At 44.7% G+C, this 19,606-nt stretch overlaps 1 protein-coding gene across 8 annotated transcripts in view; it reads right to left on the bottom strand.

Moving 5' to 3' along the window:
* Positions 1 to 19,594, bottom strand: part of Birc6 (baculoviral IAP repeat containing 6) — a 212,273-nt gene extending 192,679 nt beyond the window's left edge. For 4 of the 8 annotated variants that reach the window (XM_070025335.1, XM_070025339.1, XM_070025336.1 and 1 more), the window contains exons 1-2: positions 19,087 to 19,391; positions 303 to 484 (exon numbers count right to left, since the gene is read on the bottom strand). In XM_070025335.1, the coding sequence (XP_069881436.1) occupies positions 303 to 484; positions 19,087 to 19,333 (429 nt within the window). In that variant the 5' untranslated portion in view covers positions 19,334 to 19,391. Of the gene's footprint in view, positions 1 to 302; positions 485 to 19,086 lie in introns of all 8 variants that reach the window. The other 4 variants (XM_070025332.1, XM_070025333.1, XR_011372505.1 and 1 more) reach the window with 3 other exon arrangements.
* Between the last annotated feature and the right edge of the window lie 12 nt (positions 19,595 to 19,606).

The following is a 19,606-nucleotide window of genomic DNA, read 5'->3' as shown; positions in this document are numbered from 1 at the left end:
AAAAAAAAAAAACCAAGTTAGGGAAGTTGGTCTATACTTAGCCCTGGACTGTTACTGGACAATCTAGGTGATTAAATCACTATATTCTAGGATCTCTGTTATAGCTGTTTAACCTATACTAATACAAAATTTATGCCTAAAATACTTCAATAAGCATCAATTAGTTATGTACAAGAAAGACAATTATTTAAAGTGTGACTGATAACTCAATTCTTTGGTTTTATCCTGGGAACTATGTAACACCCTTAAAGACAGGTCAGAGATTACTGTAAGTCTAGAAGAGTACATTTATTTCAACTTACCTCTGTAACTGGCAACTCAAGCTGAACCACATCATCTTGCTTTGAAACTGGAGTTTGCAGAGCAGTGTCTAACAACAAGATTCCATTAAGGTCTTTCCTACACCCTACTGCATAATCATCCACAAATATAACTTTATCCACAGCAGAAATGTACTGACATTTCACCTGTCCACCCGGTTTTGCTGTTAAAAGAACAAAAATTCAGCATGTAAGATTTTAAGACAAACAGTCCATTAAAAAAATGTTCAAATCATAACCAAATACAATATATAATCCCATCTGTATTTTGATTGTCTTTCATCATTCTCTTTTCCTTCCCTCCCTCCCCATTGTCCCCTGAAAGCTCACTACCATCATGTTACACATACATACACATGTATATTTGTCAACATGTATTTTTTAGGTCTACAGTTGATCAACGAATGAAAAATGTAATATTTGACTCTTTGGCCTTGGCTTATCTCTTCTTCCATCTATTTTCCTTTAAATGATTTAATTTCATTTTTCTCTATGTCTGAGTAGAATTCCATGCTGTATATGTACCATATTTTCTTTTTGTTTTGTCAGTCTTGAGGCTTGAACTCTGGGCCTGGACATTGTCCCTCAGCTCTTCAGCTCAGGTGAGTGCTCTAGCACTTGAGCCACAGCACCACTTATGTATGGCCTTTTCTGTTTATGTGGTGCTGAGGAACTGAATGCAGGGCCTCATGCATGAGAGGCAAGCACTCTACCACTGAGCCACCTTCCCAGTTCTGTTTTTTTTCCCTAACTGTGGAGTTGAACTCTAATACAGTATAGTATAAATATATACATATAAATTCTAAGTTATTACACTCAAACTGAAATTTTCATATGAACAAAATTGTTTTACTTCTTTTTTTCTTTTCTTTTTTTTTTGGGGGGGGGGGAGGTTCCGGTCATGGCGCCTGAACTCTGGGCCTGGGCGCTGTCCCTCAGCACTTCAGCTCAAGGCTAGCACTCTACCACTTGAGCCACAGCGCCACTTCAGCTTTTTTTCTTTTTGCTTATGTGGTGCTGAGGAATCGAACCCAGGGTCTCATGCATGCAAGGCAAGCACTCTACCACTGAGCCACATTCCCAGCCCCCCAAATTGTTTTTCAAAGCTGGTTACTGCCAAGTACTGGTGGCTTACACCTGTAATCCTAGTTATTTATAAGGCTGAGATCTGAGCATCACAATTCCAAGCCAGCCCAGGCAGGACAGTCTGTGAGTCTCTTATCTCCAACTTAACCACCAGAAAACCAGAAGTAGAGCTGTAGCTCAAAATGATAGAATGTTAGCCTTAAAAAAAAAAAAAAAAAAAAAAAAAAGGAGCTCAGGCCAGTACCCAGGACCTGAGGAGTTCAAGCCCCATGACCAACCAATAAAAATAGTCATAAAGCCAGGCGTCAGTGGCTCTTGACTGTAATCCTAGCTACTCAGAAGGCTGTGCTGAAGAGGTGAAGGACAATGCCCAGGCCCAGAGTTCAAGCCACTACTGACCAGAGAGAGAGAGAGAGAGAGAGAGAGAGAGAGAGAGAGAGAGAGAGAGAGAGAGAGAGAGAGAGAGAGAGAGAGAGAGAGAGAGCTCAAACACAGCATCCAAGCCGGGTACCAGTGGCTCCTGCCTGTAATCCTAGCTACTCAGGAGGCTGAGATGTGAGGATCACTGTTCAAAGCCAGCCTGAGCAGAAAAGCCCTCCTTGAGACTCTCATCTCCAGCTAACCACTCAAAACCTGGAAGTGGTGCTATGGCTCATGTGGTACAACATTAGCCTTGAGCACAAAGAGACTCAGGGACAGTGCCCAGGCCCTGAGTTCAAGTGAGACAGACAAACAGACAGACAGACAGATACAGACAGACAGACAGACAGAGACACAGAAAGACAGAGAGACAGAGACAGGCAGGCAGGCAGGCAGGCAGGCAGGCAGGCAGGCAGACAGACAGAGACAGATTGAGAGGAAGGGAAGGGAGGGGAGGGGAGGGGAGGGAAGGGAGGAGAAGGGGAGGGGAGGGGAGGGGAGGGGAGGGGAGGGGAGGGGAGGGGAGGGGAGGGGAGGGGAGGGGAGGGTAGAAGGCAGGGAGGCAGGGAGGCAGGGAGGCAGGGAGGCAGGCGGGAAGGCAATGCCTGTTTTGTACTTAGAAAACACCAGAATTCCCAGATGACTGCACAGCCTATATCTGAAGCCTAAAGTCAAAGTCTACCCAAACATATTAGAAATCTAACTAGCTGTTTTTATGTAATAGAGGAACAGATAGGCACAAAGCTCCCCTGGAAACTAGAACTGCTGCTATCTTGCATCATTCAGATTTTTGCTAAAATACTTTTTTTTTTGGTAGTGCTAGAGTTCTACCACTCTGAGTCACAGCATCACTTACTGGTTGTTAACTGGAGAGATTAAGTCTCATGGACTTTGCTGCCTTCAAACAATGATCCTCAGATCTCAGCCTACTGAGTACCTAGGATTACAGCATGAGCCACCAGCACCCACTTAAAACACTACTTTATATAGACACTCCTAATGCATCTAACAGCACACTTTTAACACAAACTTAACTCTCAAACCAGCTCTAATTTTCCTTATGACATTTATCAACATCTGGCATATAGGTGCATGCATGTGTGTACATGTGCTTGTGTGTATAACAGAATTCTTCTTACTAAGCCATTAGCTTTAAGAAGTGTTTTGTTGGAAATGTTCAGAAAGAAATGTACTTATTACTTGATCTATAAAACCATAACCTCTCTATGCATCACCTTTATAATAATGATTTTTTTTAAAAGAAGTGTTTTATTGTTGGAGACATGACAAGTCCTAAAGTGCCTACCAAATTCAAATCCCAGTACTGGGGCTGGGAAGGTGGCCTAGTGGTAGCATGCTCGCCTAGTACACATGAAGCCCTGGGTTCGATTCCTCAGCACCACATACACAGAAAAAGCTGGAAGTGGCGCTGTGGCTCAAGTGGTAGAGGACTAGCCTTGAGCAAAAAGAAGCTCAGGGACAGTGCCCAGGCCCTGAGTTCAAGCCCTAGGACTGGCAAAAAAAAAAAAAAAAAAAAAAAAAAATGCCCTTAAATCCCAGTACTGCCAAGAAAGTAAAAACAAAATGTTTACTGCATCATCAATGCTTCCAAACGTTTTTAAATACATCAACCGTTTCATGTGGTTATTAATATATTAAGTGACAATTTGGTGAAGGGCAATGCCTGGGGCTCGAACTCAGGCCCTGGATACTGTCTGTTAGCTTTCTCCACCCCAAGTTAGTATTCTACCACAGCTTCACTTCTGTTTTTGCTAGTTGACTGGAGGTAAGAGTCTCATAGACTTTCCTATCAGGGCTGGCATTGAACCTTGATCTTTAGACTTCAGCTTCTTAAGTAGAACTAAAGGGATGAGCCACCAGAGCTCACTCAACTGTTTTTTGTTTGTTTGTTGCTAGTCCTGGAGCTTGAACTGTGGATCTGAGTGCTGTCCCTAGGGCTCAAATCTAGTAGCTACCACTTGAGCTGTTTTATGTGATTATTAATCAACTTTCCTATCCAGGCTGGCTATGAACCGTGATGCTTAGACCTCAGCTGAGTAGATAGAATTAAAGGCATGAGCCACCAGAGCCCAGCTCACTGTTTTTTTGTTTGTTGAGTTGACCAGTTGGTTTTGGTTTTTTGGCCGGTCCTGGGGCTTAACTCAAGACCCAAGTGCTGGGTTCCTTTTGCTCAAAGCCAGCACTGTACCACTTGCGCCTTTTCTGAAATTATTTGAGGATAAGAATCTCACTTTCCTGCCCAGGCTGGCTTTGAACCATGATCCACAGATCTGCAGATCCCCAGATCTCAGACTCTAGTAGCCAGGATTATAGGCGTGAGCCACTGGTGCCCAGCAAGCTCACCATTTTTAATACAAAATGAAACAAAATTTTTAAATGTCACTGATAGCTCAATTGTCTCTGCCCTCCTTTATTCCCTTTCTCTTCTCCTTCAGCCTGTCCCTAGTATGAGGACACTTTCTTCCCCTAAACTGTCATTTTGATAAAACCATATTAAGAGGCTTCAGTTGGTTCAAAAATAAATTATGCTGAGATAAAATAAACTATGGCAAAAAAGAAAAATAAAAAGCAATTAAAACCAGGAATGAAGTAATCACAGGAGTCAGCACTAGAAACATAGAGGTAGAAGCATTATGAGTTTAATGCCAATCCAGGCTACACATAGTTACTAAGTTCTAGGTTAGCCAGAGTTATATAGTAAGAACTTGTCTCAAAAAAAGCCAAAAAGACTGAGATGTAGAGGACCATGGTTTGGAGAAAAGTACAGGAGACTCCATCTTCAAAAGAAACAGCAAGAAAACGGATGGAGGAGTAGCTCAATTGGTAAAGCATCAACTGGGAAAGTAAGTCAAGACAATTAGCCAAGGAAGCCCAAGGTCCTGAGTTTAAACCTAACTGCCAGAAAGTCAAAACTTAAAAAAAAAAAAAAAAAAAAAAAAGCTGGGCTCTGGTGGCTCATGTTGATAACTCTAACTCCCCAGGAGGCTGAGATATAAGGGTCATAGTTCAAAGACAGCCTAGGCAGATTAACTACTTAAAGAGCCAAAGTAGAGCTGTGGCTCAAGTGGCAGGGTGCTAACCTTGAGCAAAAAAAAAAAAAAAAAAAACACCTCAGGGGGACTGGGAATGTGGCTTAGTGGTGGTAGAGTGCTTGCCTAGCATGCATGAAGGCCTGGGTTCAATTCCTCAATACCACATAAACAGAAAAGGCTGGAAGTGGCGCTGTGGCTCAAGTGCTAGTGTGCTAGCCTTGAGCAAAAAGAAGCTCAGTGCGAAAACCCTGAGTTCAAGCCAGGACTGGCAAAAAGGAAAAAAAAAAAAAAAAAAAGCAGGGCTGGGAAGTGGCTCAGTGGTAGAGTGCTTGCCTTGCATGCATGAGGCCCTGGGTTTGATTCCTCAGCACCACATAAGCAGAAAAAGCCAGAAGTGGCACTGTGGCTCAAGTGGCAGAGTGCTAGCCTTGAGCTGAGAGCTAAGGGACGGTGCCACAACCGACAAAAAAAGAAAAAGAAAGACACTCAAGGAACCGGCCACCAGTGGCTCAGGCCTGTAATCCTAGCTGCTCAAAGATCTGAGGATCACAGTTTGAAGCTAGACCAGGCAAGAAAGTCTATGAGACTCTTATCTCCAATTAATCACAGAAAAACATGGAAATGGCACTGTGACTCACGTGGTAGAGCACAGCCTTGAGCAAAAAAGAGCTGGGGCGGGAAGGTGGCTCCATGGTAGAGTGCCTGCCTTACATGCATGAGGCCCTGGGTTCGATTCCTCAGCACCACATAAGAAAAAAGCCAGAAGTGGTGCTGTGACTCAAGTGGTAGAGTACTAGCCTTGAGCTGAAGAGCTGAAGGACAGAATCCAGGCCTAGAGTTCAGGCCCCACACCGACAAAAATAAATAAATAAAAATAAAGGAGCACAGGGACAGTGCCCAAGCCCAGAGTTCAAGTCCCAGGACAGGCACAAAAGTAAGTATATAAATAAGTAAATAAAATAAAGCTGGACCGGGCGCTGGTGGCTCATGCCTGTAATCCTAGCTACTCAGGAGGCTGAGATCTGAGGATCGAGGTTCAAAGCCATCCCAGGCAGGAAAGTCCGTGAAACTCTAATCTCCAATAAACCACCAGAAAACCGGAAGTGGCACTAGCTCAAGTGGTAGAGCACTAGCCTTGAGCTGAAGAGCTGAGGGACAGCACTCAGGCCCAGAGTTCAAGCCCCATGACTGACAAAATAAAATAAAATAAAGCTGGATGCTGATGGCTTACACCTGTAATCCTAGCTACTCAAGGTAAAGAAGAAAAAAAAACTCAATGGAGATGCTTATATCCAATTAACCACGGGGGGGGGGGGGGGGGGGAATGTGGAAGTTAAGCTGTGGCTCAAGTGGTAGAAACGCTAGCTTCAAGCACATAAGCTCAGAAACAACATCCAGGCCCTATGTTCAACTGGGACCAAGAAAGGGACAGGAAAAAAGAAGGCAGGAAGGGAAGAAGAAGGTGGGGGGAGATAAAGGGGGGAGGAGAGAGAGGAGAAGGGAAGAGGAAGAGGAAGGGAGGGAGGGAGGGGAGAGGGAAAGAGGGAGGGGAGGAAGGAGGGAGGGGGAGAGGGAGGAAGAGAAGGAAGGAGGGAAAAATTATCAGAACCAGAATCCACACAGTAAATTTTTTTAATTGCAAGCTATTTAACAGATAATGGATTAATATCTTGAGTATACAAAGAACTCAAGAAATTAAACAGCAAGAAATCAATCAACAAATGGGAAAACAAACTGAATAGACAGTTCTCCCAAGAAATACAATCAGCTAACAGATAGTGTAAGTATTCCACATCCTTAGCCTTAAAGGAAATGCAAATCAAAACCACATAGATACTCCAACCCCATTCCAGTGAGAGTCATAGCTGTCAAGTAAACAAAAAACAAATGCTGGATAGGATGTGGGGAAAGAGGATCCGTGATACACTGTTGGTGGGAATGTAAACTAGTACAGCCTCTGTGGAAAAACATGGAGATTTCTCAAAAGCCTAAAAATCTTCCCTTGTTCCTGGCCATTCTACTACTGGCCATATATCTGAAGGAGAGTAATCAGTATACCAGATAAGACACCTGTATATCCTATCCATGCTTATTCCAACAGTGTTCACAATAACCAAACAATGTAACTAAAGCTGTGGTGTATACATACTATGGATAGTACACAGCCATAAAAAAATGAAATCATGTCACTTGCAGGAAAATTGATGCAATGAGAAGATATACTGAACAAGACAAGCTCAAAAAACAAAATATTGGCTGGGCGCCAGTGGCTCGCGCTTGTAATCTTAGCTACTAAGGAGGCTGAGATCTGAGAATCACGGTTCCAAGGCAGCCAGGGTAGGAAAGTCTGTGAGAATCTCATCTCCAATAAGCCACCAGAAAACGAGGAGTGGTGCTGTGGCTCAAGTGGTAGAGTGCTTGCCTTGAGCTGAAGAGCTGAGCAACAGCACTCAGGCTCAGAGTTCAAGCCCCACAACCAGAAAAAAAAAAAAAAAAAAAAAAAAAAAAAAAAATATATATATATATATATATATATATATATATATATATATAGTTATAGTGTCACTTATATGTGGAAGCTAGACCTAAGATTCATACTCATGGACATGTACATAACTATAAACATCCATATACATAATTGCTTAAATGACTAAACATAGACCATGAGTTGCAAGTTCAGAGACTACTTAGGAGGAGAGGAGAGAATGAATAAAGAGGCTGAATAACATATCACAAAATATATGAGAGTAGCACAGAAACCAAACAAAAGCTGGTGATCAATAAGGGGATGAGCAAAAGAGAAACTATGTGGGAGGGTGGGTTTGTCTAGAGAAGAGGGTAAAGAAGACTAAATAGTGTCAAAGTAGACTATTCACAACTATGAAAATATAACAAGAAAATCTGTTGGGGACACTGTTCCTTAGAAGGAATGGTGCAGGGAATGTGATGGAGGGGGTAAGATTGAAATACAGTGTTAACTGTGTAGAGACAAAAAATCCCCTCTCCTGGTATAACTGATATAACCCAATTTTCTTTTTTAATGGGATAGCTTTTGTTAACTTGTTTTCTTACAGAAAAAAAAATGTTTAAAGCTAAACTACCATTTACCTCAGACATACCAATTATCCTGTTGATCTAAGATTCTGTTTTAACATTTGAACCCCTAAACCTAACTGCTCATTAAAACTAGCTGGCAACCTTTTAAGGGAAAAATAGAATGTATGCCTAAGCTCTACTTGAAACATTTAAGCCTGGGCACTGTGCCATCCCTGAGCTTTTTTTTTTTTTTTTTTGGTCGGTCATGGGGCTTGAACTCTGGGCCTGGGCCTGGGCCTGGGCGCTGTCCCTCAGCCCTTCAGCAGCTCAAGGCTAGCTCTATACCACTAGAGCCACGGCGCCACTTCCTGCCTTTTCTGTTTATGTGGTGCTGAGGAATCCAACCCAGGGCTTCATGCATGCAAGGCAAGCACTCTACCACTGAGCCACCTTCCCAGCCCTGTTTTTGTTTTTGTCTGTTGTGGGGCTTGAACTCTGGGCCTGGGCTCTGTCCCTGAGCTCAGGATTGCGGTTCAAAGCCAGCCCAGGCAGGAAAGTCTGTGACTCTTATCTTCAATTAACCACCAGAAAACTGGAAGAGGTGCTGTGGCTCAAGTGGTAGAACACTAGCCTTGATCTGAAGAGCTCAGGGACAGAACCCAGGCCCAGAGTTCAGGCCCCACACCAGACAAAAAAAACAAAAACAAAAACAGGGCTGGGAAGGTGGCTCAGGTGGTAGAGGGCTAACCTTGAGCAAAAAAACTCTAGGGCATAAAAGGGCATAAAAGGGCATAACAGACAGGAAAGAGACTGGGCAAGTGTAACTACATTAAAATAAAAAGTTTGTGCACAGCTAAGGATGTAGTTACTAAAGTAGAAAGACAGCCAACCAATTAGGAAAAGACCTTTACCAGCAATATATCCGACAAAGGAATAATGTCCAAAGAGCTCAAGAAACTAACCCCTCCCAAACTTCTTATAACAATTACTAAATGGGCAAGGAGACTTCTCAGAAGAAGAGGTAAGGATGGCAAAGAAACACATGAGGAAACGCTCCTCATCCCTGGCCCTAAATGAAACGCAAATCAAAACAACCCCTGACATACCATCTTACCCCAGTTAAGATTGGCCAGTATTTTGAATTCTGACAACAAATGCTGGCAGGGATATGGAGGAAAAGGAACCCTACTGCACTGCTGATGGGAATGTAAACTAGTACAACCACTCTGGAAAGCAGTCTAGAGGATCCTCAAAAAACTAAACGTAGGCCTTCTCTACAACTCAGCCATTCCACTTCTAGGCATCTACCCTGAGCATCATGAGCCAAGATATGATAAGAACACCTGCACCATGTTCATTCCTGCACTGTTCACAATACCCAAGATATGGAAACCCAGATGCCCCACAATAGATGAGTGGATCCAAAATATGTACTACCTATGTACAATGGAAAAATTAGAAAAAATAATGTCATTTGCAGAGAAATGGATAGAACTAGAACAAATTTTGTACGTGAGGTAAGCCAAGATCAGGGAGACAAAATGGCACATGTTCTCCCTGATATGCAGAAATTAGACCTAAAGTATAACGAGACATGACAAATTACACAAAATTCTAGATACTCACATACAGTGAGACCAAAAGAGGTGTAATTACCCAAGCACCCCTTCATATGGATATCAAATAATATACATAATGAAATGAACTCCAAAGATATGGAAACAAAGGATTTTTTTCTTTAATTCTTTTTTCTTTTTCTGTATTCTTTACCTTATATATGTAGTCACATGCACGTCGTCTGTCAGAAGGTGGGGAGAGGGCACAGAGTCAGAGGAAAAAGGGAGTGCAACAGTGGAGTGCACTGGCTGCATGGAGCATGTGGAGATGGGAGGGAGAGAACGAGGAACAGATGACAGTATGTGAAAGGAAATGCTCTTATTACCTGACCTATGTAAAGGTAACCCCGCTCTACATCACCTCTAAAACAAATTATAGAAAGAAAGAGAAAGAAAGAAAGAAAGAAAGAAAGAAAGAAAGAAAGAAAGAAAGAAAGAAAGAAAGAAAGAAGAAAACTCAGGGACAGCATCCAGACCCTGAATTTAAGCCCCAGGACTGGTGAACTCTCTCTCTCTCTCTCTCTCTCTCTCTCTCTCTCTCTCTCTCTCTCTCTCTCTCTCTCTCACTCTCTCTCTCTCTGTCTCCTCTCCCTCCCCCCCCTTATGGTAAATGCTTCTTTTTTTTTTTTTTTTTTGGTCAGTCATGGGGCTTGAACTCTCTGGGACTGAGTATTGTCCCTCAGCTCTTCAGCTCAAGGCTAGTGCCCTACCACTTGAGCCACAGCGCCACTTCGGGTTTTCTGGTAGTTTATTGGAGGTGTTTCCTGCCTGGGCTAGCTTTGAACTGCAATCCTCAGATCTCAGCCTCCTGAGTAGCTAGGATTACAAGTGTGAGCCACCAATGCCTGGCTAAATGCTACTTTCTTTAAGAAGCTTTCTTATTCCCCTAAAAATGAAGACCCTCCCTCCTCCTTTGTATCCACATGGCATTCTGCACATCCATGCTAAGCACACATGACATCATCTACTACAGAGACCAGCACTGGTGGATCATAGGTAATCATAGCTACTCAATGGGGCCAGCCCAGGAAGGAAAGTCCATGATACTCTTACCTCCAATTAACCACCAGAAAAACTGGGAAGTGGCCCAAAGTGGTAGAGCAACTAACACAGAAATCTATCAGAATAGCCAGAAACTGAAACATTGTAACTGTCAGATAGAACAGGATTCAAAACCAGGATTTCTCCATTCACTGAAGGTGAGAATGCAAATAAATGGTTCAGCCACTTTGTTTGGCAGTTTTCTTAAAAGAGTAAACATACCTTTTTCCTTATAATCCAACAATCAGACTCCTTAAAATTTACCCTAATGAAGCCAGGTGTCCTTAGCCTATGCCTGTAATCCTAGCTACTTAGGAGGCTAAGGATGGAAATTTGAAGCCAGCCTGGGCAGGAGTGTTTGTAAAACTCTCCCATTAACTGCCAAAAAAGGGGAAAGTGGAGCTGTGGAAAATGGAGTAACACTAGCCTTGACTTTAAAAAAAAAAAAAAAAAGTTCAGGAACAGTGCCTAGGCCCTGAGTTCAAGCACCCAGAACAGGAAAAAGAAAGGAAGGAAGGAAGGAAGGAAGGAAGGAAGGAAGGAAGGAAGGAAGGAAGGAAGGAAGGAAGGAAGGAAGGAAGGAAGGAAGGAAGGAAGGAAGGAAGGAAGGAAGGAAGGAAGGAAGGGAGGGAGGGAAAGAAAGAAATGAAGGAAGGAAGGAAGGAAGGAAGGAAGGAAGGAAGGAAGGAAGGAAGGAAGGAAAGAGAAAAAAATTACCCAAATGAATTTGAAACTTATAACCATGCAAAATCCTTGAAACAGTTGTTTTTAACAACTTTATTCATAATTATCAAAACTTGGAAGCGAGCATGATGTCCTGTTGAATATGAATAAACTGTGGTACCCCCAGACAACAGATATACCACTCAATCTTAAAATGTTATGTGCTTTTCACACTGTAAAAAATCATGAAAGCTGGGCACTTGTGGCTCACGCCTGTAATCCTAGCTACTCAGGAGGCTGAGATATGAGGATCACAGTTCAAAGCCAGCCTGGGCAGGAAAGTCTGTGAGACTCTGATCAATTAACCACCCCAGAAAAACAGAAGTGGTGCTGTGGCTCACGTAGTAGAGAGCACTAGCCTTGAGCTGAAGAGCTCAGGGACAGCACCCAAACCCAGAATTCAAACCCCACAGCCAACCCCCCTCCCCCCTCCCAAAAAAAAGACATGGAAGTGGCTGGGTGCCAGTAGCAGATACCTCTAATCATCCTAGCTACTTAGGAGGCTGAGATCTAAAAACTAAAGTTCAAAAGCCATCCTGGTCAGGGAAGTCCATGAATCTCTTATCTACAACTAACCACCTAAAAGCCAGAAGTAGAGGTGCGGCTCAAGTAGAAGAGTGCTGGCCTTGATCACAAATGATCAAGGCCAGCACTCAGGCCCTGAGTTCAAGCCCCAGGAGATACACACACAACACAACTACTTTAAACATGTATAGCCTGGCACCACTGGCTCACACCTGTAATCCTAGCTACTCGGGAGGCTGAGATCTGAGGATCATGGTTCAAAGCCAGCCTGGGCAGTTAAGTCCATGAGACTCTTATCTCCAATAAACCACTAGAAAACCAGAAGTGGCACTGTGGCTTGAGCAGTAGAGTGCCTGCGTTGAGCTGAAGAGGGCAGGGACAGGGCCCAAGCCCAGAGTTCAAGCCTCACGAGCCGCAATAAATAAATAAATACATAAATAAAATATAATACTATATTATTCCAACCATGACATTCTAAAAAAAAAGCAAAATTAGGGGCTGGGAAGATGGCTCAGTGGTAGAGTGTTTGCCTTGAATATATGAGGCCGTGGGTTCAATTCACCAGCACCACATAAGCAGAAAAAGCAGGAAGTGGCGCTGTGGCTCAAGTGGTAGAGCGCTAGCTAGCCTTGAGCTGAAGAGCTGAGGGGCAGCGCCCAGGCCCAGAATTCAGGCTCCATGACCACAAAAAAAAAAAAAAAAATTATGGAGACTATAGTTGGCAAAAGAGAAGGGGAGAGCTGGGAGTGAACAAGCAGAGAGAGGATTTTAGGGCAGTGAAACTATGGCATTGTAATTGTAAATATGTTGTTATATATTTGTCCAAACACATAAATGTATATCACCAAGAGTGAGCCCTTTCTATACTATGGACTTTGGGTGATAATGTAAAGGTTCATCTACTGTAATAAACATACAACATCACCAGGCTCTGGTGGTTCATGCCTATAATCCTCACTACTCAAAAGGCTGAGAAATCGTCTGTACATCACCTTGACAATAAAAATATCTGAAACAATAAAAAAAAAATAGAGGCTGAGAGCTGCAGACTGAGGTTCAAAGCCGGTCTGGGCAGAAAAGCCCATGAGACCCTTATGTCGAATTAGTCATCAAAAAGCTGGAAGCAGAGCTATGACTGAAGTAGTAGAGCAATAGACTTGAGTAAAAAAGCTCAGGGTCAGCTCCCAGGACCTGAATTCAAGCCCCAGGACCAACAAACAAATAAATAAACAACTGTTGGGTCCCAAGCTGACAGTGAGGGAGGTTGTACAAATCTGGAAACGGATATATGGGAATTTTGTACTTTCTGCTCTATTTTGCTCTAAAAAAATAAATAAGCTATTTTTAACAGTCAGGAACATCTCTACTTAGGAATTAGTATATAAGGAAGCCTCTAACAAACTCACTGGTAGACATGCATCAAATAAACAATATGAATTAATTTTTTGTTAAAACATGAGTTACTGTCTGGGGAAGACTAATTATAGTAGACTAAGTATCTTTCTATAAAGAACCTGAAATATGAGAAATATATATTTATATACATAAAAACAAGAAATTTAGGTATTCAGGACAGCAGAGTAGTAAGCTTTCAAACTGCTGAAAGGAACGTTAATATATGTTTATGGGTTCATGTCTTGGGAAGTTTAAGATATACTTTAAGTCTTGAAAAATGAGTAAGATTTGCCCAGCTGACTGAAGGAAAGAAACCTGAATTCCAAGAACAAGCAAAACTACTAGTGAGAAAATTACATGAACCAGCCTCGCAAAACAGAGAGTTAAAACTAGAGACTGGAAGAGGCTGGATCATGGAGTCACTGAATGTCAGCCAAGGGATCTGCTCAGAGCATCAGAAATTCTAACTCTCAAATATTCTAATAGAGCATGCCTAGACTATGCATAACCAATGGCTCTTAATCTAGTGATGTATTTATAAACATTTTAGATCAGATAATCTGAAAACATATTAATAGACAGTTTAAAAATTATCATCTTGACACACATTGATGGCTCATGCCTGTAATCCTAGCTACTCAGGAGGCTAAGATCTGACGATCTCGGTTCAAAGCCAGCCTGGGCAGGAAAGACTCTTATCTCCAATAAACCACTCAGAAAACCGGAAGTGGTACTGTGGCTCAAGTGGTAGAGTGCTAGCCTTGAGCTGAAGAGCTCAGGGACAGCGCCCAGGCCCAGAGTACAAGCCCCACGACCGACCAAAAAAAAAAAAAAAAAAAAAAAATAGAATCATGGTTCAAAGCCAGCCTGGTCAGAAAGTCCATGAGACTCTTATCTCCAATAAACTACTCAAAAAGCCAGGAATGATGTTGTGGATCATATAGGGGGCTAGTCTTTCTTAAGTAAAAGAAGCTCAGGGATAGCATCCAGGCCCTTAATTCAAGCCCCACAACTGGGGGTCTGGGAAAGAGACCATCTTGCTAGGCACTGGTGGCTCATACCTATAATCCTAACTAATCAGAAGGCTGGAATCCAAGGATAGAAGTCTGAAACCTTTTTTTTAGCCAGTCCTGGGGTCTGAACTCAGAGTCTGGGCTCTGACCCTGAGCCTCTCGGTGCTAAAGGCTAGTAGCACCCTTCCACTTGAGCCACAGCACCACTTCCAGCTTTTCCTGTTTATGTGGTACTGAGGAATCGAACCCAAGGCTTCATGCATGCATGCTAAGCAAGCACTCTACCACTAAGCCATATTCCCAGCCCTGAAGCCATTTTTGAAGCTAACCTAGCAGGGAAGTCCCTGAGACTTATCTCCAATTAACTACCAAAAAAGCTGGAAGTGGAGCTGTGGCTCAACTCAAGAGCTAGCACTGAGCAAAAAAGCTAAAGCAAAGTGTCCAAGCCCAGGGTTCAAGCCCCAGGACCGGCAGAAGAAAAAAAAAATCCCACCACTCAATTGAATACATAAATATAAAGGTCCTGCTCCCATTATTTCCAATCTACACTAACAAGTTATCGGTTACTCATAACCTTATAAACTGAACCCCATACATCCATAAGGCACACCACTCTGTATGCTTACCAAATTCTTAATCTCCTCAAAGATGTCTTTCTTTTATGCAGAAAGAAACTTAGCTCACTGTCCATGAACTGATGAGAAGGGGTTATGTTAGGTCCATGATCACTACTGGCACCTTATCCCTATATTCTTCTTAGATTGTCACCATGTATTAATCATTAGAAGTAAGCCAGGTGCCCATGGCTCATTCCTGTAATCCTAACTATGGCACTGGTGGCTCACAAACCTGTAGTCCTAGCTACTCAGGACAACAAGATCTAAGGATTGAGGTTCAAAGCTAGCCTGAGCAGGAAAGTCCCTGAGAATCATTTTTTGGGGGGAGGCGGAGGAGGCGGGGGAGGCTTGAACTCTGGACCTGGGCACTGCACTGACCCTCATCTCTTCTGCTCAAGGCTAGTGCTTTACCACTTGAGCCACAGCACCACTTCCAATTTTCTAGTGGTTAATTGGAGATAGTCTCACAGACTTTCCTTGCCCAGGCTGGCTTTGAACCATGATCCTCAGATCTCAGCCTCCTGAGTAGCAAGGATTACAGGCATGAGCCACTGGTGCCCAGCTCCCTGAGAATCTTATTGCCAATAAACCACCAAAGGAAAAACAGTTAGAAATGGAGCTATGGGGCTCAAGTCAGAGTGCCAGTCTTGAGCAAAAAAGTTAAGGGACAGCACATGGACCCTGAGTTCAAGCCCCAGTACCAGCACAAATAGGAATATTTCATATGCATGTGTGAAAATAGAAAAATGAAGCTTATTGAGACTGGTTTGGGAATAGGGGGAGCTCAGGGACGAGGAAAAGTGACAAGAAGGCATGGCTCAGTGGCTCATGCCTGTAATCCGAGCTACTCAGGAGGCTGAGATCTGACAATCATAATTCAAAACCAGCCTGGGCAGAAAAGTACTTGAGCCTCCAATCTCCAAAATCAACCACCAAAAAAGCCAGAAGTGGAGCTGTGGCTCAAGTGGCACAAAAGCTCAGGAACAATACACAGGCCCTAAGTTCAAGTCCCAGGGCTACACAAAAAAGAAATTTCCTGTTAAAACCAACTGGTGCCAATAAAAATGTAAAAGAGTAAGACAGAAAAACAGGAAATTTAGTTTATAAACATATAAAAGTTTCAGAACTTATTTTTGGTTAATCTCAAACGTTTTCCTGCAATACTTTTGTTAGCCATAAACTATGTTTTTAATCACATACTCAGTCCTCCTAACCATATGCAATTGTATCCTATCCCATACTTTTCTAATTAACAATACCCCTACATACCCCCTAGTTTATCTCAAATCAGTGCCACATTTTATGAATCTACCTTTACATTCCTATTATGCACCTAAATCACACTTTTTTGGGGGGGTAATTAATTGGAAGAGTCACAGACTTTCCTAGCCAGGCTGGCTTTGAACTGTGATTCTCAGATCTCAATCTTCTGAGTAGCTAGGATTACAGGAGTGAACCACCAATGCCTAACTCTAAAACCCTTCTCTCTTCAGTAATCTACCACTAAAATAAGTATTTTCTTCTTTTCCATATACAAGTATATAAATGCACAATTATTTTTAACAAACTCTGACACGCATCATTGTTCTCAAACTTGGCCTCCAGACACAAAAGACACCCATAAAATTCTTTCTAGCGGGGCATCGGTGGCTCACGCCTATAATCCCAGCTACTCCATAGGCTGAGATTTGAGGATCGCAGTTCAAAGCCAGCCAGGGCAAGAAAGTACGTGAGACTCTATCTCCAATTAACCACTAAAAACTTGGAGGTGGTGCTATGGCTCAAGTGGTACAGTGCTTGCCTTGAGCTGAAGAGCTGAAGAACAGCACCCAGGCCCAGAGTTCAAGCCCACAACAAAAAATAAATAAATAGAAATTTAAAAAACAAAAAAAATTCCTCTTTCTACTTGAATACTTTTGTTAATATGACTTCCTATATAAATCGTAGTAGACATTCTGAATTTTTTTAAAAATTGAAAATACTAGGAATAAAAGATATAAACAAAAGCCCTGCACTGGTGGCTCACACCTGTAATCCAAGCTACTCAAGAGGCTGAGATCTGAGGATCACAGTTCAAAGCCAATCCAGACAGGACAGTCCATGAAACTCTTAACTCCAATTAACCAACATAAACCCAGAAGTGGCACTGTGACTAAAAGTGGTAGAGTGGTAGAGCGTTAGCCTGAGCCTGAGGGATAGATAGCACACAGGCCCAGAGTTTAGGTCTCACAACCAACAACAGGAACATAAACATATGGCACAAAGTATAGATATGTATGAAAATGATAGAATCAAGTTAAGGATATATATGGAAGGGAGAGGGTTAGAGGAATGCAATTAGTGAGACTGAGGAGAGGATTCAACTCTGTAATATTTGTTTCTTATGCTGGGATACACTGTTGTTGATAGTAATTATTCTTTATTCATCTTCATTCAGATCTGTAATATCTTAAGTGAACTTTAAAAAGAGAGAGTGAGAGAGAACAACAGGGTGCAGGTGTCTCACTCCTGTAATCATAGCAGCTCAGGAGGCTGACATCTTAGGATCACCATTTAAAACCAGCCAGGGCAGGAAAGTCCATGAGACTCATCTCCAGTTAACTACCAGAAAATTGGAAGTGATGCTGTGGCTCAAAGTGGTAGAGTTCTAGCCTTGAGCAAAAAAAACTCAGAGCCAGCGCCCAGTCCCTGAATTCAAGCCCCATGACCGACAATAAAATAAAATGAAATAATAAGAGACTTCATTACTAATGAGCACCTCCCTTTCACATATATGACAAGCTAAGATCAAGTTGCAGGAACTGACATCCTTCCTGTCATTTACAAGAAAAGAAGAGATCCCAAGCCCACTATCCAAAATCTTCCGGTAGACATCACTTAGAGATGTATTCCAGGAGTATATTCAGGAGTAACCTAACATATGCCACTTGTTTTGCAAGTCTCACATTAACAAAAATTACCACCTCTAATTTTATCTTTGTATACCTAAATTGCCATTTACTCTAATAAAGACATTATTACTTACACAGTAAATGTCTCCTCATAGGTCTGTTAAAATACCAGCAAATTGGTAGACCACATAACTACTTCCATTTGGCTAACTGCAGTGGTATGATTTTATCTTTGTGTATGAGTTGAATTCACTCATATACTAACTTTCCAGTCTTAACCTATAACCATCTAAATTAAGCCACTCATCATTTAACCACAAATGAAATGTCATCTCAGCCAAACCGAACAGAACTTAGCCAGGGCAATTACCACACGCACCCAAGCGGTCCACCGAGCGAGCCTTCACCGCGTGCATGCTGCAAGTCCTACCCCGGGCCCGACGTGTACACCACCTCAAAGTCCTTCCCTCCAATGGGGAGACGCAGCCGTACCTCCAAACCACAATCTGGCTCGCTCAAGTGAAAACAAGTTGATGGGGCCTGAAGTTTCACTCAATTCCACGCCATAGGATCCAGATTTATCCCGGCGCCGGGGGAGTGGGGTAAGGAGCGGTAAGAGGGAAGCTCCGTGCTAGGAAACAGGGTCTCGCCTTTCTCGCCCAGGGCCACAGTCCTCCAGTCTTCGGCTTCACCGAACACGCAGCTGGCCCGCCTACCTCCTTCCCTGCCCCCATCGCCGGCCCACCCCACCCCCACCGCCACCGCCACCCCCACCGCCGCCGGCCCCCCCACACCCCACCCCGGACACGAAGCCCGCCTGGGGGTCCGCGCACCTGCGGGACCCAGCTCTTCCTTCTACGGGGGAAGTCGGTTCCGAGGCTCCCCGCCCCTCGCCTCCAGCCACCCACCTCGCCCACGGGATCAACCCTTCCAGCCTTTCTCTCCGGTCCGGCGAGGCGCGGGCCCCAGCGCTTCTCCGCGCCCCGGGCGGGAACCCAGCCTAGCCCAGCGCCGAGCCCCGAGGCCTCCCCGCCGCTCCCCGAGCACCCCGCCGGACCCGACGCCCTAGGCCCGAAAGGCAACTCCCACCGCTCCCCGACCGGCCGGTCTCTCCCTCCAGCGGCGGTCGCCGAGTCCCCAAGTCCTCCTCGGCCAGGTCCCAGGCCTCCGGCCCCGGCCAGGCCCGAGCCCCCGGCCCCGCGCGGCCCAACCCGGCCCTCCCGCTACCCGCTTCCCGCTTCCCTCCGGGGCCGAGCCTCGGAGGCTGGGCGGCTTCCACCGCCCGCATCCCGCCGGCCCGGCTCCGCCCGCGGCCGGCCGGCTCCCGCCCGGCTCCCCGCACTCACTCACCGCTGAGCGCCGAGGCCTGTAGGGTGGCCCCGGAGGTGCCGTCGATGACTTTGATGGTCCCGCGGCTGGTGACGGCCAGGATGGCGTTGAGCGCCGGGTGGTAGGAGAGGCTGTGCAGCCCCTCGGCGTCGCAGCGCATGCAGCCGTCCCTCAGCACCAGCCACTCGGAGACCCCGGACGCCCCCGCTCCCGCCGCCGCCGCCGAGGAGCAGCCCGGGCCGGAGGCCGCCGCAGCCGCAGCCGCCATCTTCCGGCCTGCGCTCAGCACAATCACACTGGAAAGCGCCTCAGTGACAGTCCCGGGAGGTGCTGCACCACCGCCAGTCACCATCCGGGGCCAGGGGGCAAGCGGAGCGCGTTAGCCGGAAGTGAAGTCAGGCGCCCGCACGCACGCGGGACGTCGGCCGGCGGGGCCGAACTCGCCGGGAGGCCGATGGAGGAGGCGGGGACGTGGAGCGAAAGAGGCGGGGGCGGGGGGGGGGGGCGGAGGCCGGCGGGCGGCGCATGCGCGGGAGCCCTC

Source organism: Dipodomys merriami, unplaced genomic scaffold (genome assembly GCF_024711535.1).
Source record: "Dipodomys merriami isolate MVZ:Mamm:240054 unplaced genomic scaffold, mDipMer1.0.p SCAF_17, whole genome shotgun sequence".
NCBI classification, from domain to species: Eukaryota; Metazoa; Chordata; class Mammalia; order Rodentia; family Heteromyidae; genus Dipodomys; species Dipodomys merriami.
This window is presented reverse-complemented; position numbering and strand designations above follow the sequence as displayed.